This window comes from Sapajus apella, unplaced genomic scaffold (assembly GCF_009761245.1).
Source record: "Sapajus apella isolate SASKATOON/1434 unplaced genomic scaffold, GSC_monkey_1.0 scaffold36, whole genome shotgun sequence".
In the NCBI taxonomy this organism is placed as follows: Eukaryota; Metazoa; Chordata; class Mammalia; order Primates; family Cebidae; genus Sapajus; species Sapajus apella.
In genome coordinates, this window is record NW_022436976.1 from 24,721,189 (window position 1) to 24,743,270 (window position 22,082).

A 22,082-nucleotide genomic window follows, 5' to 3' on the forward strand; every position below is an offset into this window, starting at 1 on the left:
GTGGCCATGAATAAAAATGGGCCACCCTGATCACCTGCTGCAAGGAACATGGCTGCCTGACAGGGCTGCTTCTTTGAATCCACCACCACATTTGCTTAAAGGCCACACTTCCTCCAGGCTCCTTCCAGCCAGTAACTGAGGGGGAGGATACCAACACAGACCCATTCGTATAAAACATGGAATTCTTCCAACAGGGGACTTTAACTCAGGGCCTCTTCATTGGCCTGGACAAAACTGTCTTAGAAGCTTACTGCTATCTAGGCCAGGCACAGTGGCTCACACCAGTGATCCCAGCACACTGGGAAGTTGAGGCAGACGGATCTCTTGAGGTCAGGAGTTTGAACCCAGCCTGGGCAACATAGTGAGACCCCCATCTCTACTAAAAATACAAAAAATTAGCTGGGTGTGGCGGCACGTGCCTGTAGTCCCAGTTACTTAGTAGGCTGAAGTGGGAGGACCATCTGAGCCTGGGGGGTCAAGGCTGCAGTGAGCCGTGATCATGCCACTGCACTCCAGCCAAGACGATGGGAGTGAAAGCTCTTGGGGTCTTCGAACCTAATCCCTCATTCTTCCCCGCTCCCTTCCCACCTGTCAGAAATGTACTGCAGCCTAAAGGTTCTCTCAAACTACTCTTGCTGTGTCCTCCTTTATGTTATATTTTATAGGTATTGCCCCAATAAATCTCTTGCACGGCTAACCCTAACAGGATACATTATTCTTGGAGGGCCCAAACTAACATACTGGCACACAGAAAGGCCACAGTGAATGTAAGCTACTCTTATGATCATTATCATTATTTTTGTTATTATCTGGCTCTAGGCCCAACAGAGTTTAACCCTATTTCCAAAATTGTTTTCCTTGAATCTGCGAACATTATTTTTTTTAAATAGGAGGATTCAAAGGTTATACTATATTTCTTTAACATGTTCAGACAAGACTTGTCATACCTAGCAAAGTTGTCCCAATCTCAAATGAAAATATATGCATTTATCATTCCATATAGCACATGAAAAATATGGCCCCTCTGTTTTCCAGCTTATCAGAAGTGCCATTTCTCTACCTCACCTTCGAATGTACAAATTCCAAAATGTCTATTATTTGACTGATTGCTTATTTTCATCATCTTTCATGAGCAAACGGTCTGCCAATAACTAGATGTATGGGCTTACATAGTGTACCAGTGGCTTACATAATGAATATACCACTAATTAAACTTATACACTCACTTGCATGGGTTGAGTGGCTCTCAACTATTGTATTGTACCTATTGACTGTGCCTCACAAGTGGTTTATTGTTCCAGGAAAACCACCGGGCTAGGTACCAGCAGATGCGGGAGGAATGGAATTTAAGCGGCCAAGTCAGTAGAACTTTGTAGTACTCTTCCCAGATTTCATTTTCAGTGGGTTAAATTCCAGTGGTTTGACCCTTTGTGATCTGGGAAAGCATCACAGACTAATCAAACCTTTTCGTACACTACTGTTACTATTGCCTATGTAACCTCCAGAGGAGTATGTGGAGAATTAGGACTGGTTGCCAGATAAAATACAAGACTTGGTTTAGATAAACAGTGAATACTTTGTTTGTATATCTCATGCAATACTAAAAAATTACTCATTGTTTATATGAAATTCAAATTTAACTTGGCATCTTGGTGTTTTGGTTTTTTTTTTTGAGACAGAGTCTCACTCTGTTGCCCAGGCTGGCATACAGTGGTACAATCTCAGCTCACTGCAACCTCCTCTTCCTGGGTTCAAGTGATTCTCCTTCCTTGGCCTCCCAAGTAGCTGGGATTACAGGCACACAACACCATATTCAGCTAATTTTTATATTTTTAGTAGTGATGGGGTTTTGTCATGTGGCCCAGGCTGGTCGTGAACTCCTGGCCACAAGTGATCTACTGGCCTTGGCCTCCCAAAGTGCTAGGATTACAGGCATGAGCCACCATGCCTGGCTGGCATCTTGTATTTTTAATTTGCTGCATCTGGCAACTATTAAGGAACAAAATCCACCTTCATGGTGAACGTATGTGAGACCTGGGGGTTACAATCTAACGGGGTCACAAGATCAGGATTAAGCTGAAACTCCACAGATGTAGACGTCCATTCTGAAAAACAATTGTTTACACAAGTGGGTATGTGAAACCAAATATTCCATGCAAGTAAGCTGGCTTTTAGTAATACATGAATGAGGGAAAAACTTTGGAGGTACTAAAAGATATTTGCCATGGCAAATCAGAGAGTCTCATTCTTTAACAATGCTATGAGTTAGGCCTTTGTGTGTAACTCCACACTAAACTCTGTCTACTTTGCTTCCCATTGAACACTCAGTATCTAGAGCAGTGACTACCATCGTGTAGGGGCTCAGGACATGTCTACTGTATCAAGAAACGAACAGATTCATATGTGCATTCTTCCAGAGCATATCATGGCTTTTCAAGGATGTGCCATATTCTTTCCTTGGTTTACAAGATGCAACATGATTTGCCTTCCTGCTACTCACCTCCAACTATTCTCTCCTTGTTTGTACCCTTCACGTCATAGCAACCCCTTAGTGTTTCTCCAGCAGGCCTCAGGGCCATTATATTTCACGTTCCCTCTTCCTAGAACAAAAGCCCCTAATATCTGCATAGTTCACTTTGACTTCTTTAGGACTTAACTCAAATGTCAACAGATCAGAAAGGCCTTCCTTTACTACCCTTTATAAGACAGTACCGACATCCTCCCTTCTTTAATCCCTAATATTGCCTTATTTTCTTTTTATAATGTTTGATGCCACTGGGCATGTGGCATGTGTATTAATTACTTGATTGCCTCCTTCCCCTAGAAGGTAAGCTCAACTAAGAGCGGGATTTTCTGTTTTGCCAGTGTGATGCCTCGAACATGCCTGGTTCTTAAGAGCATATTTGAAAAATACCTGTTGAATGAATGAAGGAACGAATGGTGTCTTTTTCCTTTTACTAGACTATCAGGTTCTCAAGAGCAGGACATCTGCTCTATCTCTGTATTCCTTCAACACATCCAATGCCTAATCCAAATATAACCAGTAAGTCTTAAGAACGATCTGTTAAATGAATTATGAGAAAATTGAGGTACAAGTCTTTAAGTGACTTGGACAACTGATTTTCCCTCAACAGATGCTCAGTGTCAGCCTTTTAATGGCAACTCTCTTTTGCTAATTTGACCTTTTCAGAAGCTGTGATTTGGCTTCTTCTTGTTCATCTCTGAGTTTACAAGTGGTACTTGCTGAGAAGCTCTCTGGTTATAAAATACCTACAGAGATCTAAGAAAACACTGACTTTCCTTCGTGGAGCGATTATTGGAAAGCTATTCCTATTGTGCTGAGCCTTGCCACAATATCCTTACATTTCTCTTTTTGGATATTCACCATATGATGCCTGTGGATAAGCCATATGAGACTCTCTGGTTCCCTTTGGGGTAAAATCAACCAAGTATAGAAATTAACAACTGAGATGGGGCAGAGTAATCTGCAGCAAATAGCGCCCCCTCCCCTCCATCCCGATTTGAGATATCCCAGTAGATTTCCTTAATGACAAACGAATGCCGGGGGAAAAGAGTTGCCTGGAGCTGAGTAAAACCTGAAGAAGAGAAAAAGAATGAGGAAGCTGCAGGGAGACAAGGTGCCAAAAATCCTTGTGGCCACATGAATTTTTCCAGCAGACAACTAATCAATCTGGATTAGTGAATCCAAATCCCCAAATACATTATTTATATTACATTCAGTTTACTAATATTATCCACAAATAGGTAATTCCTTCCCAAAAATTGTGTTAAGACAACAAATTCACTTTCAAATTTAAAATCAGGCTTAAAAACAACAAATTCACATTCAAATTTAAAATCAGAAGTGACCCTATTATTTGTGGCAAGGAAAACTCATCCCCAATTCCTGACGCCAGCTCGCTCCCCTGATCTTTCACCACCCTGGTTTTTAATTGATGGAGAGGGATGGAAAGTGGTCATTAGAAGTGGTCCTTCTAAGGACATCTCTGTCAAAGGGTCCTGTCATTCCAGGTCCAGGCTTAGATCACAGGGAAAACAGAGCAATAGCAGATGGAGCTGTAGCCAAACACCGGGTGCACCTTCTACCGCACAGTGATTTGATGACGGCTTCTCATTTGATTTCCTTTTTGAGCCCAATTCAAATATGGCATAAATTGTATTGCTTCATATTTTCATATTTTTAGAATCTAGATCTATGTATATAATTACACACTCCCAGACACATTCTAAATAAACACTTTACAGTGCTTTTCTCCTAGGAATGTTACATTCAATGGGCACTCCTGGGTCTCTCCTGGGACAAGAGTCACAGGCACAAATGAATTTGAGGACCAGTAAGAAATCCCTTTTTTTCTTCTTTCCTGTGTAACTCTTTGTGTGTGAAGGGTTGGAGGTGGGGGGAGCGGGGAGGGGAAGATGTCTGAAACAGACCACCCAGTCAGTCCATTTCAGAGCTTCAAAATCAGGGGAATAGGATCTAAAACATTTCCTATTTTGGCTACTAGCCAACTAACCTAAAGTCTGTTCAGCTAGTTATTCTCTGTGTGTAGACAGTAAAATATCCATAATGTGTGAGGATAAGACAACTTTAAAATGGCTACAAATCTCCCTCCACACCCCTCCATTTTTGAGTTGAAAAGGCGCCTTAAGTACACTGGATCCCGTGGCTTAAGCTCTGCAGCCTCCTCTGTGTCATGCACTTGGGGAAGCCCCCAGCCTAGGATGGTACCTCATCTTTCACAGAGCAAGACTCAAGAATTTCCATTGTCTGGAGGCATTTTTAAGGGCCTTTGCAAACAACCATGGGTCGCACCTGCTAACAGTACTTAAGAAGGCAAAATTCATCTAGTTTCAGACTGACTGACATTTCAGATCAAACCAAATTCCAGTTTCCTAGACTCTTAAAGAAGAGAGACTAGCTCCATTGCATTGCTGAAAATTCGTCAGTTGAAATTTAATTATATAGATCTGGAAACCAGAAGGCATTTAGGTTTTAATGTCTCCCTGAGTTGGGACCTTTACATATTTTGGAATATTGATCATAACTGTTATTGCTGCGATTTTGGTGGTCATTCTACTGTGTCTGTCCCTGCGGGGTATTTTTTTTTTTTTTGAAGGAACACTGCAGAGAGGAACTGTTGCTAGGTAATTGTAAAAGAAAGTCATGCCAATTATGAAATATTGATAAATTGCATTTACAAGTCAATGGTGCTAAAATGCTCCTTCTTTCCCAGTAAAACATAAACTAAGGTTTCATTGCCTCCAAAATTTTTTAAATCACCCAACTAAATGACACATTAATCAAAACAGTTCCTAAACCAAGCAGTCTATCCAGCAATGACAATTTTTGCAGTTTGGATTTATTAATTTTAGTTTCCCTTCCCACTATATATAAATATTACAATACAATATTATAATATGTCTACTATACATGTGAGGAGGTAGTAAAAACAATTTAAAACATTAAACAAGAAGGCTCACAATTTTTAAAAAGAATATTGTCAGATAAAAAAATGTTTACCAAAAAGAGAAAAAGATATTTACAGTTTTGTTTTCTTAGCACCAAATTACAAAATAAATTCTACACATAAATTTTTTTTTTCAGACGGGAGTCTCACCCTGCCACCCAGAATGGAGTGCAGTGGCGCCATCTTGGCTGACTGCAACCTCCTCCTCCTGCGTTCAAGCTATGAACCTGCCTCAGCCTCCCGAGTAGCTGGGATTACAAGCACCTGCTACCACGCCCAGCTAATTAATTTTTATTTTTATTTTATTTTTAGTAGGGACTGGGTTTCACCTTGTTGGCCAGTCTGGTCTTGAACTCCTGACCTCAAGTGATCTGCTTGCCTTGGCCTCCCAAAGTGCCAGTTTTACAGGCATGAGCCACTGCACCCAGCCCTACACATAAATCTTCAGTCAGGAAGTCAGTAGCATTAAAATTTATTTTGTAAACACTAAATATTCAATAAGTTAAATCATAATGAATGAAATACCAGTAATTGTGGATTAGGAGAAGTACATTCCTTGTTCACCTGGTAACATTTAACAATGATACCTCTTTTAACAATTCAGGATGGGAACGACATAAATGAAGACGGTGAACATGAAAGCTAGATTCAACTAATACTCCAGGGTGATTTTCAAATTGGCAGGTAGAGCTGAAAATTTTCAAAATCTGGGGCAAGCATCATGATTAATGGGTTTCCACTGATTGCAAAGATCCATCTGAGGGTTGATGCCACCGACATATGTGCAACGACCAGATAAATGAGGAGGAACAAACACGATTAAACCTAAAGGAAATCATCTAAATACCAACTCTGATTTCTTATTATAAATATCACATTTTAAAACCACTAAGATAAAGTTATTATTAGCAGGCTGTGCAGGTGACGAGAAATAGCAAATAGAAAGGAAAAAGAACCGGGGAAATATAGCTTTTCTCTCTGGCAAGGGAGCCCCACATTTTCTTTTTTTAGTTAAGGGTGCTTTCACAGATAACAGTGAGACCCAGTCGGGGGTGTGTTTTCAGAGTGCCAACGCTGGCCTATACTGTTGCCTCAGACACTGACTCACTGCAGCCCTACAGAAACGTGTCTTGAATTAAGTAAGAAGGCTATCACATGAGCTTTACCCTCATTAATGACTGACCTGACGCACCACAGAATGCAAGCTTTGGAGGACTGTTCGCAGGCCCTGTGAATATCAGGCAGGCACGTCAAATGCTCTGTCCCATAAACACGTTTAAAGTAACCAAAATATATCATGGGAATTCACAAAGGTTGTTTAAATAGATGTTCTAAGTCACAGTCCAACAAATAAGGCTTAAAACCTTTAGGAGCTCTAGAAAAGCCAGAAAGGGGGTTTCAGCAATATACCAAAGGATTAAATAAACGATACCAATCAGAGCTGGGAACTTTGTCGGAACCGCATCCCCTATGGTAATCAAGCATCATGCATAAACTAAAATGGTGACATTTTAAACATCTGACCACACTGCTCATTGAAGTGGAGGGAGAGCAGGAAGGGAAGAGGGACAACCTGATGTCCTACTGCCATTAGTACCTAGCCATCGGCTTTGGCTTCCTAGACCTACTAGTTGTATCTGTTAACCTCTGTCCATGTGTCTGAGTTCAGACTTCACTCACACCCAAATAAGGTTTTCAGCTTTCCCAGAGTGTTTTGTTTTGTTTATTTCTTAAAATCTCTAGGTAAATCAAAAGTGAACAGATACTCCAAAAATATTTGGGAGTAATGACAATATATTCATTTACTTATTAATTTTATTCATTAAGCAAGTAAGTACTAGGAACTCACTAAGTTCAAGGCACAGATCTAGGAACTGTGAAGGATTTTTTAAACAGAAATTTGTCATAAATCCTACCCTTAATCAGCTTACAGTTTTTAAGTTTGGTTTATGCCAAGAAAAAACTCAGCTAAAGTTAAAGATATCTAGGAGGAGTCTCTTCTTTCCAGAATCACCTTCTTGAGCACTCATTCTGAAGGTTCCAGCAACTCTGAATCCTTTTTGCAATTCCCTGGTTCTCAGACTCATGGGAGATGAACAGATTGTGAGGATAAAACAAAACAGGAAAACAGACGTGGTACCATGGGGATTGTGGGGATTTAGGAAACCTATGTCTGACATTTCAGAGCAGGATAAGTACCCACAAAAGATGTCTCTAAAAGTCTTGGTATATTTCTGACACCATCTCCTTCCACTCCAAGGCTCCCAGCTTTGGACCTCTTGAATACACATACTCATTGTAAATATGATGAGCTTTAACTTGAAAGTAGTCACGGTAATTTTTTTTTTTTTGAGACAGAGTCTTACTTTGTCGTCAGGCGCCAGGCTGGAGTGCAGTGGCTCGATCTTAGCTCACTGCAACCTCCGCCTCCCGGGTTCAAGCAATTCTCCTGCTTCAGCCTCCCGAGTAGCTGGGACTACAGATGTGCGCCAACATGCCAAGCTAATTTTTGTATTTTTAGTAGAGACAGGGTTTCACCATGTTGGCTAGGATGGTCTCCATCTCTTGACCTCGTGATCCGCCCGCCTCGGCCTCCCAAAGTGCTGGGATTACAGGTGTGAGCCACTGCGCCCGGCCGGTAATCTTTTTTTGAGTCCTTACTGCAAACCAGGCAGAATGCTATTTTGTATGCATAGTCTCAGTTTAACACTCCTGAGATAGGTCCTTGTAGTTTTTCTTTTCTTTTCTTTTCAGATGGAGTCTTTCTCTGTTACCCAGGCTGGAGTGTAGTTGTGCCATCTTGGCTCACTGAAACTTCTGCTGCTCGGGTTCAAAATATTCTCCTGCCACAGCCTCCCGAGTAGTGGGATTACAGGCATGTGCCACTATGCCTGGCTACTTTTTGTATTTTTAGTAGAGATGGGCACCATGTTGGCCAGGCTGGTTTTGAACTCCTGACCTCAAGTGATCCACCCACTTTGACCTCCCAAAGTGCTGGGATTACAGGTGTGAGCCACTGCACCTGGCCTCCTTTTAGTATTTCTGTTTTACTGGTGAGAAAGCTGAGATCGGGGCGTACCTTATGCAGTCACTCAGCTATTACTTAATTTGAACTCAGGTCTATTTGACTTCAGAGGCAGAGTTATTACCCACTATATTATACCAATTTTGAGTTTCAAAGATTCTGATGTTTTATCTCTGGGCTTCAGATAATTCCGTCAAAATTCCCATCTAATGCTCTAATTGGACAAAGATTTGTTTTCTTTTACAAGTTGAGTCTTAAGGGAGTACAAGAAAAGAAAGCAAAAATTCCACAGAAAAAAACAGACCAGTTGGACGGGGAAGAAACAGCTGCATCTACTTTAGGTAAAGTTACATGGCCCAGTTTACGATTTTGGATGAAACAGCGTGTTACCATTTGTCTATTCATTCTCCATGGTTTACTAGGGAAATACCATTCGTTTCCCATTACCTTTCTCAAGAGCTAGGATAAAAAGAATATTATTTTCCTTTGCATATATACATACATATACATATATTTACACACACATACATATATATGAAGTAATGAGTTCCCATCTTATTTGAAGAATCAAGTCCGTTACTTCTTCAATCAGCAAGATTCCAAAATTTCTTAGAACTTTGTTGATACACCTATGAGAGTTCCCTCTTTCAAAACAAAACAAAACAAAACAACACAAAACAAAACACACAAAAACCTCTCAGGAATTCATCCTCATATCCTGAGGTAATGAAAAAGAGGGAACTTCTCTTGATCAATGTAACACCGGAGAGTAGAACCTTATCTAATGCATGTAAATATCAAGCCCTGAATCTTCACTTATTCCTTTTGGGATTATAGGTCTTTAAGGAAGAGATAAAAATCATTTTTCTTCCACTAACTTCATCTGAGATTGACAAGAGGCAGAAAACTGAGTAGGCTGATAATTCTTCAACTGGGGCTAAAATAAAAGCAGCTTCCACTACTTTTTCTTTGAAACAAATTGAAAACGGAAAGGAATTTATTACTTTATCTCCTATATATTAATTCTTTCTTTCTTTGAACTCACATGAGTTCCCCGAAATGATAGCGTAAATCCTTGAGGTAGCATCAAGTGATCTGAGGTTAAAAGTGAACTTGGCTAGTATCTCTCTGCGTTTGGCCGAAAAATCCAGGCTCAATCCTGGTTGCTTTCTGGAATGGGAAACACACAATATTGGGATTGCAGGCGGCTCCAGAAAGGCATGCCAGGCCTCTCATGCTCTCAATTTATATTTGCATGTGAACAGCTTGTTGGCCATTTTATGAAGACAGATGAATCGCAGGCCTGCTAGAGGGGCGGCCAGACCTAAATACGCGAACTACACACCCCTACAGTCCACACATTTTTGAAAATGAAAATAAAATGATACCTCTGGAGACATCTTTAGGGAGATTATGCACAAATACAATATGTAGAAAGAAGTGAAACTTTGAAGACATCACCTACAAGTCAAGTGGAAAATAAAGAATGAAACTAGTCTATAAATACCACTTTTTAAAATGTCAACAAAAAATAAGATGTAGCTGTATATGACACTAAAAACAAACCTCTAGAGTTCTTTTTTTTTTTTTTTTTTTTTTTTTTACTGCCTGCTTTAAAAAGACAACTTTGATAAAGAAAATATCACCAAAATACCAGGATGAGGAGAGGAATAGCCAAGCAGTCTGTATTTAATGCTAGAAGCCAGCAATGTAATCAACATTTCTCAGGGTAGGAAATAAAACATATTCTGAAAAATTAGTGATAGGATATCTAATGTAGTAAACTTGATCCTTCATCCCACAATACCAACATAATTCCATTTGCCTATCTTTTCAAAAGATCGGATGGAGATCAACATGGAACAATGTACATGACAACAAAAGGAAGAGATTCAAGCAATGGGGTCATTCAAAGTAGGTGAAAAACAAATATGGTAGGATTATATTGACAAGAAAAATAATGAGTCATAATGAACCACAGCTGACATTTTTAAAGCACAAACTCTATGAAAGATACTATGATAAGCACATTACACATATTATCTTATTTAATTCTTCAACAGGCAGGTAATATCATTACCCTGTTTTTGAGGAATAAATCAATAATCTGAGAGGTTAAATAACCTATTCAGTATCACACAGGCAAGAAATAGTAGAGGCAGAATTTGAATGCAGGTCTGACACCACAGCTTCCTGCCTCCCCCCCCAGCAAAGACAAGAGTCTTGCTCTGTCACCCAGAGTTGGTGCAATGATGCAATCTCAGCTCACTGCCACCTCTGCCTCCCAGGTTCAAGCAATTCTCCTGCCTCAGCCTCCCACGTAGCTGGGATTACAGGTGTGTGCCACTATGCCTGACTAATTTTTGTATTTTTAGTAGAGATGGGGTTTCGCCATGTTGGCCAGGCTGGTTTCAAACTCCTGACCTCGTGATCCACCCTCCTTGGCCTCCCAAAGTGCTGGGATTACAAATGTGAGCCACCCACAGGTGTGGGCCCAGCCCACAGCCTGAGTTTTTTATCACAATGACATTCTCCCCATAGCCCCTTCAAGGTAAAGCATTCCACCTGAGTCCTCAGTGCTATCAGCAAAGAACATTTTGGAATTTTATGAGATAATATCTGTGAAATTCTCTACGTATACGATAGTTACTGCTAGTTCATGCCTCTGTTTTTATTAAAACCTATACTTTTATTCAATCTAAAATTCCAATCCATGACAATCTTTTTCATACTTGTAGTGCCACAAATTCAGCATTTTACCAGATACTATGATATTCATATATAATGTGTGTGTTCTATTTTAATATAGATATTTATGCAACTGTGGAATTTAATGCTGTCCTGTATCCTATTTTATTTTAGACAATTTAAAGTAGAAAAATCCTTCAAAGGCATAGAGTTTTTTTTTCTTAAAGCAATTGGCAAAGGGTTGAGCTCCCAAAAGGCCTAGCTTGTGAATGAATGATCTTAAATCACTAGTGAAGACGATCATGGGGCATTTGCCACATTAAAGAACTAAAATGAAATGAAAAAGCCATGATTCCTCACTTAATGCTATTAAAAAAAAATCTGATTTGGTAAATTAACTCCACTTCTCATAGTTTAAATGGGTAATCAACTTCCTTGGGAATTAAGGTTCTCGTGGGCACCCTCATAGTGTTTGAGGCCAGGGGGTCCTGAGGCTGCTGGGGTGATCCAGAGAACAAGAAGTTGCCCTGTTAAAAGTAATCTACTTGAGTTTTTCCGAGTCCTTGCAATTGTTACTACGGTGGGCTACGTATAGGGTAGGCCCCCAAATCCTTGCCCTTAAGTCAGCTTCCTGGCTGCTGTGGACTCTGAAAGCAGCAGCTAGAGTCTCAAGCTAAACTTACCATTTTCTGGCTGGTCCTTAATGTCAGCGTCACTTGGCTGGCTGGGACTTTCAGATTGACTTGAATCTGAAAAACATAAAAATACAGCCAAAAATTACAGGGTCTGCAAGGGAAAGTGGATCAGAGGTGCCAGACTTTCTCAAAAGGTTCAACCTATAAACTAGGAATGGGAACGTTACAGAAATGACATGAGACATGAAGAAAAGAAAACATGGAAAAAGAAAAGAAGGAGAGGAAAATGCAGCAGCAGCCTGTGCCTTTAGAGAGGGCTCCGGTTTGCTGACACCTATAGTGGCGTTAGCTTTTGCCAGATCACAACTTGAAGCTCTTCAGCAACCATTCTCTTAGAGAGACCATTTCCAAACGGCTCTTCTCCACTATTTATACACTCGAGTCTGATAAAGACTTCATCCTTCATTACACACATCTGAAGCTTGATTCAGAACATAATAAAGTGTCAAAACATATTTTGAAGCTGGTATATAAAAGCAACCCAAACAACAGTAACAAGTTCTGTTGATATTTAGCTATGCATTCCAGCAACAGACTAGGCAGACTAACACCATTAAATACTAGAGTTCTAATATTCCAGCACATTTTCTTGAAATAACTGCATAACTCAAAGGAGTCTTTCTGAAGTATGAGTTTCCCCTGCTTTATAAGAATTATTTTTCTCTTGTACTGATGTATTTGGGAGATCCTAAAAGGGCTTGTTTGCAAAAACAGACTTTTGCACACCTTTATAGAATTAAACTTTTTTTAATTTAAAAAACATCATATTTTCAAACTAAAAAAAGAGTTCAATTAACTTCATTTCTAAATGAAATAATTAAAAATTAAAGTACTTAATTTTTAAATTAGATGAAATTAACTTAGATCAAGAGAATTTCACACAATTAGAAACAAGCATATTTATTGTACTTTTTTGGGGAGAGGAGAGAAAAACACAGGCAAAATGTTTCAAGAGGAAAAATTCTGACATAAAAATAAAGTGTTTTCTGAGACTTGAAGTAATTTACAACATTGTTTAAAAGCAAACAAAAAAATTTTTTTTTAAAAAAAAACCTCTGTAATCTGTGGAAAACTTGAATCCTAACTTCACCTTGACTTCACGGGTTTAGAATTAGCTGTTTGAAATTTGAGCACATTTCTGCAAGTTTAACGTAAGGTCAAAAGGTCACGACGCTTAACTGAGATTAAATCGAAAATATTACTTCCACAGCAACTGAGTTATAGCATCACCATTCTCTCTCTTGGAGATACTGCAGAAAGAAGTAGCACTACTAGTGACCTTAGGTCTAGAAATGCTAATCTATTACTTTGAAAGACTCCCTGCTTTTAAGCAGATGAAGATTCTAATTACAAGAATGTGCTATAGCGAAACTATCTATTTAAAAGTTTTCAAATAATCTTAATCTGGTGACTACAGCAGAATTTCTCTGTTGATTCAAAGGTTTAAATAGCAAAAGATGCTAAAAAGTGAATTTTTCTTTGAGTCTGGCAAAGTGACAGCTTTTATCGTTCTGTAACAATCGCCACAGAGAAGACACAAACAAAATGTGTTATTATATGCCAAAAACCTTTAGAGAAATCCTTCAGAATAAGCTACAAAAATACAAAACCTGCACGAAAAATTAGAAATGCAAACAACTTTATATTGACCCGTATTTACAATTTTAACTACATAAATTAATATTACATTTATAACAAACAATTAAAAAACACAGCATGACTACCTTCTTTTTCTTCTAGGGAAAGAACCTATAATTTTGCCATCAGAAATTACACATTAAATATTTTAAGTGGTAATTCAATATGTTTTAGGAGAAAGACATAGTTCTATTATTTTTGTTCTGGAAAATCTTAAACCATTAATTTTCATAATTAAAATGAAAGCAAAATATCCAATTTTGTTTTAGGGAAAATTAGAATTCTTGATTATGTCTCAAAACAGATATATAACATTTGGCCAAACATAACATTTTCTTTGGAAAAATACTAGCAAACATACATCTCTATCCATGTATTACTTCTACGTGTAGTATCTTTATCACATCTCTATGAATAAATGGAAAATAGTTTTATCTCAGTTAATTCAGATATACAATAGTCAATTACATTGATATTAAGGCAAAAAGGAATAAGGGAAGACCCTAAAATTTTTTTTATATAATCTGAAAATGGACATCTTTCTTCTTTTCACTTTTCATTTATACTTGGTTTGCCACCCTACCTTTACAGCACTATAGCATAATAATAGAAAACATGCACAGCAATAAAAGATGAATAGTAGGTATGTTCAAAGAAAGTTTAAAATTCCAAGCCACAGAAAAATAAGCAAACCAATAGCAAAGGAGTGAGTGGTAAGAAAATGCTCAGAGTTGGTCTGCAAGGGGCCGCGGCGTTCTCATGAAAGCTCAGATACTGGAGAAGGCATCTAGCCAAACTGAAAACGGAATTTAATTTTTCTAGTTTTACTCAAAAGCGGGAGACACTGCTATCCATCTGAGGACTGCATACTAAAATGCACCATTCTGCTAAGTGGCAGGCAAAGCCAAAGACCTACACGAAAATGTAAATGATCTCAAAACTTCAATTGTTATTTTCTACCCTGGGCTGTTCAATACCATTTTCTTTTTCAGCCAAGAAGCAAAACTACCCAGTCCTAGTGCTATCCTCTGCTGAGGACGCACGGACGCTCTTTCTGGTATTGCAAAAGGTCACTGATGCTGTTAAGTGTGGAGCCAACCAGATGACCAGAATTACAAATTAATTCCTACCATACATAATTAATACAAACGAAAGATCTCTTCCTCAAACATTTGCATTAAAACAGTATCTAGAAGGTTAACAATTAATTTACTTTTCTCCTTCGTATACTCCATAGACACCTGTCAGAAGCCAAGGTAACTTTGTGTCTTACTCTTTTGGACAAATATCACATGGTTGATTGATTTCTACCACCTGAAATAATTAGGAGCCCCAGAAAACAAACCCAACTGTACAGAACTGGATGTTCTTCTTTTATCTGAGTCTCCCATACCAGTGACCTTCTCTGGGCGACTGGTGGAAAGCCAGCAGATTTGTATATTACAATGAAGAGAATATTACTTACATACACTGTGTGTAAAGGATGGGATTGGAAATGCCCTCATGAGGAAGTACATTAGGGTTATCAATGTTTTTTCCCCCATCTAGGGATTTGCTTTATGTTTAAGGAAACTTAGGCTTCAGCCTGACCTTGAAAAGGAATGTTTCTTTGGGTTTTTAAAAAATTTATGAGCAGAAATTTAAACCTAAAATAGACAAGGTTTGCATATGGCAGGCTAGGTTAAGACCTCTTAATTGAACTGGTAGTCATCCATCTATGCAGTTTTATGGCGCCTATAGCTATATAACTGGAGTACTCAGACAAAGATAGTTCACTGTCAACATAATCACTAGGGAAAGGAATAAAATAAATCCTAATGCCTATATATTAGTCTCTGCTTCCAAACGCCTGTACAATGCAAGAACGGAAACCTTGTACTGGATTTGCTGCATGTATACATATGCGGCTCCTCAAACCTCAAGTCGGCTCCCCTTCAGAATGAAACTTCAGTAGTCCTTTGGGGGACAGTGAGGAATGATCAAAATATGTTACTATGGTAAAACTAATGAGGCAAAAATACAGATATCTCTTCCATGGATTTTATGCTCTCTAGGCAAGAAACAAAGAGAGAACAATGCTACATCCTCCCTCTCTTTCACCTACTTGGTCCTCTCCAGTCCGTTTTTCATTGCATTTGTATCCCTGTGTGATTAACATTATGCCGTACTAAGGTGAGTTTAAACCATCTCCTGAGAATGTCAGCTTCTAAAGAAAAGAGTTCCTTCCTACTGGTCTCTTATCCCCAGTACTTCCCACAGGGTGCCTGGCCCAGCCAAGGAGTTCAATAACTGCTGAACTGGAGATGAATTTTCAATTGTTGTTCAGCTTTCTAATACTGAACCACTGCCAGTGACTGAAAAATACACTAAGCTTATACCTGAAAGGGGAGTGGGACTTCTAAGATGAGAAAAGAGGGTAAAAAAGTCCTTTATCTCTGCTTGATGCCTTGCTTCTTGAGGCCTGGCAAGGGAATATAAGGCATATCCCTCTGGCCTGTGAGTGATTTGGAAATCTTACATAGTGTTTAGAAGTCGCAGACAATCACCTCCTACGATCTACTGGCCCACGCAGCACAGAGGCTGAGCTCAGGGCTGTATCTGACGCATAGGAGGCCCTCCAGAAATGTACACAGGTTAAAATGACGAATGATGGAGGAATATTTCACACATTTAAAAATTACAAAGATTAGAGAAACCCACCATATTCTGGTGTCTGTAGACTGCCTCAAAATCCTCACGACTGCTGTTGTGAACTGCTTGATAAAGGAAAAGCAGACACCCTGGTGAAGAACTCTTCCCACCCCAAAACACACCAACGTAATTCCTAGTCCATCAACATGACAGCAACAAAAGTCTATGGACCACAAAAGCACAAATTCTGGTTCCACTAGAAAAATAACATAGCCTAAGTTTCAACCTCCCGACATGCATAACAATTTGGCCAAAGATGAAATCTGAAGAGCCTTTGTTAGAATTTTATGTCCAGTTTTAAACCTCCCAAGTTAAAAGACGGTATGAAGAAACCAGAAGGCATCCAAACCCCAAAATACTAGTGAAAGAAATAAAGTGAAAATTCCACTCTCATGAGTTAGAGTTGCTTGTAGCACAAAAACGAAAAGGCCCAAGACAGGATTGAATACCTTCCTGCAAACAAATGGAGAGTTAGGAACATTTCTGAGGTAAAAGAAAATAAGGAATAAGGGCGATTACACACTGAGTATAATGAACAGTTACTGTCTACAACTGTAGACCTTAAAAATGTTCAAAATTTAAATTTTAGTCTCTTAGGGTTTGGGGAGATGAGTAATCTGCAAAAGAGTCAGGCCAAAGAATTCATTTTTCTATATCGATAAGGTTATAATAGAAAAATAATTCTGTTCTTCTGAGTGGCATAATTTAAAAAATTACTCTATTTTGATCAGCGTGTATCCTAACAGTTTATTACAGTAATGAAATCCAGCAAATCAAATAGCTATAATAGTCACATTTTGCTTATTAGACTCACAGCTGCAGTTATAAAAGAAATTATTATTGTAATACTTTATATATTTAGGAAAATTATCTATTTTTTTCCAGCATGACCATGACCTTCAAGACTGAAATGTGAGGAAAATATTTGAAGAACCTTATTTGAGAATGTAGAATGTCAGCATACAGGTGTACATATGTATATACAATTTGTAGCTAAAGGGTAAACATTGCTGAATACAACACCTTCAGCTAAATATAATATTATCCATCACGGTCTGGTTAAGAGCAAACAGAAATCTGTAACACCATTACTAAATCTGGACCACTGAAAATATGCAATTATTATTAGCATTTCCAGAGAATGAATAAAATCTTTTAAGCTCAGTGAATAACCAAACTAATATTTAAGGTCAATTAATGTACACAACTGTGGCCCGCTTAATGAAAAATTAACATACAGTAACCTAGTTTCTAAAACAGATAAATTATGAGGTGAGTCATACCACAAAAGTTTTCTTGTGCTTTAAAAACAGAAATACTCTGTGGTTCTTTAAATGGGGAATCTTATCATTACTGGATTTTAAATACAAAATTTGATCTTTATAACTTTCCCAGCAAGCTAGAATTGAGTGTTAGTCTAGATATATGTACACGGTAACTGCAGTAATTAAAGTATGCAGAGTAAGTATTTCATCAAAGGGAGATGGGGAGCTGTGGCGGGGTGCAGGGGAACCCCTAGTTCCAAAAGGACCAGGCTGTTTTGCACACATTGGTCCTCATCTCCTCTACTCCCGATTCGGACAGGGAGCAAGTCTGTGTTCCTGCAGCAGCCACTTGGAAGGGCTCCACCAGACCACCCCGGGGGCTGCCAGCTGCTCTGGAGATCCACCCCCAAGTCACTGCCATGTACCGCACTGTCAAGGCCTACTTAAGATAGTTGTATAATCTAGGTTACTTGCACTTTCTTTCTCAAAACTTTTCTTTTTGTAATGCCTTTCTGGCCATGAGTTTGTGAAATATTAAATTTACAGAAATTCAGTTTTTCTGGTATTTCATTAATGCTGGTATTCCAGGGCCCATCTGTTTAGTCGGTACTGTGTACGATGATAAGACTGTTTAAGTTGAAGAGTGAGTCAACTGCCTTATCACCTACTCATCAATGTGTTATTTTTCTACGTGCACGAGGAGGTTGCAGAATGATACACAGTTCTGACATGTTGAGAAAAAAAATGAAATGGCATAACTATTGTTGTGTTATGACAGTGAGAGGAGGATCATTTCTAAGCTTTAAAAATGACAAATTCAGTCACTCTGAAAGTAATGACAAAATGACTCAATCATTAAACCTTCAATCTTCCCATGAGGCTGAATTTCAAGTAATGATCAGCTTTTTCAGTAATGCTGTAAATGGAGTCAATGGTAAGAAGCTGGTGATTATAAAAGACAGGCAAACATGATACTTTGACTAAGTTTATAACTTCTCACATTTTCTTTGACAAGACCCTTTGACTAAACTAAAATAAAATGTCTAGGTAATCATTCTGAATTTGTTTTCCCTGTAAGAGGCGCTGTGTTCACAGTGGTACCTGCTGATTAATTCAGAACTCAAGTTAGTGAGTCTACCTGACCACCTACCCACTCCCATGTAAACAAAAGCCGACTTAAAAAGCCATCCCTGTAACATCATTGCATAGCAGAATTGTGCTTAATTTCCCTGTTTAGTCACTTTTTTCACAATCAGAATTAATCATAACACTAGGTTCTTGGAATTCAACAGAATGATATATACTTGAATATCACCCACACAGCCATCTATACCACTTAATGTAGAAAATTTCCCTGTATTCTTTCATACTATAAAAATAAATGTTGCAAATGAAAATGAAGCATAATTGAGTTATAATCTATGTGCATTATTTTCATGTACCTGGATGTCTGCACAAAATTTTATTGAAATAATAAAATGCCCTCTGTCAAATGTAAACATGCTACTTAAGATCAAGTCACACTTTAAAGTACTAACTTTCTTGCATTCATATTCCACTACTGAAAGGAGTATGAAATGGTAGAAAGATGGTGTCCTACAAATCTCAGCTATACAATTTAACTGTGCTGGATCTCAGTTTCTTCATCTGTAAAATGGAGACACTACTGATCATTTTGCCTAACTTAACAGGATTGTTGTGTGGTTTAAATAAAATAATGCAAGAAAACCTGGTTTTGAAACTCATAAAGCCCCCCCATGTATATTTACCTCTGCCATACAAATCTTCGCATCCCAACAAGTTTTTTTTGTAAAAATCAGCCCCAACGACCACATGATGTGATTCTAGAATAAAACATCAGGAGCACAGACCTGGTTTTAAAGAACAGGTTCTTAATTCTCATACACTGGGAAAGAGATTATCTTTGAATTTAATGGAAATGGAAATCTCAGCTTGCCGTTGTTTATTCCAGACAGACATTTGTGTGTTAAGTCTGTTTATCAGGCAACACTTTGTCTAAGCCAGGAAGTAGTCAGTCTTTGTAACAAGATGTATGCAAATGAATTTCCCATGAGTCTCTGCAGCAAATTGTAGCAGAGAGAAAATAATTCCTTGTTACTTTACCAGCAAGAAGCTACCTCAAAAGTAGACTAGAGACAGAGAACTATGAGCTAGACTATGCTGATGAGTTTAAATGAGTCCTAAACATGTGCTCACAGTCTGTTGCTCTTTATTCTAAGCAGACTTGGTGCATTACATCTGTTTATCAGACAACACTGTCTGGATATTCAGGCTTTGGAACCTGTGTGAAAATGAACAGTGACCATAATCCCGTGAAATAACCTGTCTGTGGCAAAACTCCAAAACTCCTGCACTTTCAGAATCCTTACCAACAGAAGTACCCACAAAACCTTGGAAACTTAAAACAAAATACATCCAGCTCTAACTCTTTTGTCACCTTCTATTATAAATAACTTTTGTACATGCACTGGCTTCCCTAATGGTAATGACAGATTCATATCAGAATGGTGAATTTCATCATGCAAATTAGACTGATCAATAAAATATTATCCAACAACAAATGTCTTAAGAATCAAAACACAGCTTTTAAAATAAAATACTTTTCTATCATAAATTTACTCTTTAATTTTGAGATTAAAGTATTTGTCCCAAATCTTTTTTAATCCTAATAGTACCAGTTCTATTTTAAAAAAAAAATCTATACGTGAAGAGTTGAACAGTGTATTCATTTTCTTTCTGTTTTTCTTGTTGGTTTTCTACAGGGTTTGAAAATCTTACAGAAGGAATCGAATTGGTTTAGCTTGTCTTCCTAGACAAAATAAACACTTTAGGACTCTACTTGTTTGTATTCTCCTCAGTGGCGCTGTATGCATCAGCAGCTAAAAACAAAGAAACTTTTTAGCTGCTCAGACAAAATGCAGAAGCTTCCCAAACAACGAGGCAAGGGAGGGGGCACGGGTTCAGGGGAGGGTGGGGGTGGAGAAGTGTGCAGAGTCTGACAGTCCATTCAATATAGGGATGATGGCTATAATGCATCCAGGGTCCCCTTGCTAATTAAATATGCATTGGCACAGTTTTGATCGATGCAAGCCATGGATCAGATGACACACCTGCAAAATCTTGAGCCCAGAGCTCTCAGGAAAAGAAAATACAGTCTTGTCTCCTTATCTTTGTTTTCAAAGGCTCTCAATTTCTGTGCTTAGATATCTAATTTAATTCTCTCACCCCTCAGCAAACTGGATTAGGGAAGTCAATACTGCCTTTGTGCATCGACAGGAAAACACAGCTTTCCTTTTATTCAATTTAGCTATGACCTTTAGACAAAGATAATGACAACTGTCTAAAAGTAAGGTTAAGGCCTCGAGAAGAAGACCCTCAGAACTCAGGCTAGAAATTTTGGATGACAAGGTGGTAGGGTTTACTGTGACATGTCCCTTCCTGGTAAGGAAAAAGAAAGAAAGGGAATTAAGAATTGGTGTGGGGTATAGGGGCAGGGGAATAGACAGGCAGGAAGATAACATGGTAGAAAAGATTTGAAACCACAGAATAAAGGACTAAAGTCTGAAAAAATCAACTGGGTCTTGTCATATCCATAATCAGAAAATAATTCTGTGAAAGGATAGGAGGAAGAATGGCACAGTAACAATTTGCCTAAAAAAATGCAGAAGCCTTAATGAGAAGGTTGAAGATTCTGTGGTTGGGTAAATCAGGAATTTCTTTTCCCCTTGAAGCATTTGAGAAAACTATGGAGTTTTGCCACAGACAGGTTATTTCAGTGTGTTGGTGAATCCCACTGCTGAGGAAAGCTATAACTAGAGATTCTAGACAAGTCTGGGATTCTGCAGTCATAGCAATATTCATACCACTTCTCCTACCCAAAGGGGAAATGATACTGGATCATTCTCCTCTGAAACAATACAGGTCCTTTTTTTTGATTTCCTTGTCTTTAGGTCTATCCATCTCATTCATTCATTCATTCATTCACTTGGCATCTACTATGATGCCTTTCACCCTGTATACCTGGAGGTACAAAATGAAAAAAGGCAAGGTCCCATCCCTTAAAAAGCTTCTTCCTAATCAGGACAAAGATTCTGTGACATCCCCTATTGAAGAAATCCTATCTCCTGGTGAAACGGGAATAGAGCAACAAGTTGTTGTGTACATTCATAATTGCTTTTATTCTTTTACTATTAGCAGCAATCAATATCACTAAATGTACCCTTGGAACGATTTACAGCAGCTCTGATACTAACTGGCGGTAGCAGTGGTTGGGGTTAGCTTTTCTAGGGAGATAAAGGGTGGTTTAGGCAGAATCTTTTTTTAAGTGAAATGTTAAGCTATTACTGAACAGCTAGCATTGCTGGAAATGCTGTAAAGTTTCAATTTTTTTTTTTGAGACAGAGTCTCCCTCTGTCACCCAGGATGGAGTTCAATGGCGAAATCTCTTCAATGGCACTCACTGCAACCTCCGCCTCCTGAGTTAAGTGATTCTCCTCCTCAGCCTCCCGAGTAGCTGGGATTACAGGCGCCCACCACCACCACGCCCAGAGAAGTTTTGAATTTTTTAGTA

General features: G+C 38.6%; 1 protein-coding gene across 4 annotated transcripts in view; it reads right to left on the reverse strand.

The window, feature by feature from the left end:
- NFIA (nuclear factor I A) overlaps positions 1-22,082 on the reverse strand; it is a 387,512-nt gene that overhangs the window by 175,145 nt on the left and 190,285 nt on the right. For all 4 annotated transcript variants that reach the window (XM_032296832.1, XM_032296834.1, XM_032296833.1 and 1 more), the window contains exon 3: positions 11,886-11,951. In XM_032296832.1, the coding sequence (XP_032152723.1) occupies positions 11,886-11,951 (66 nt within the window). The remainder of the gene's footprint in view (positions 1-11,885; positions 11,952-22,082) is intronic.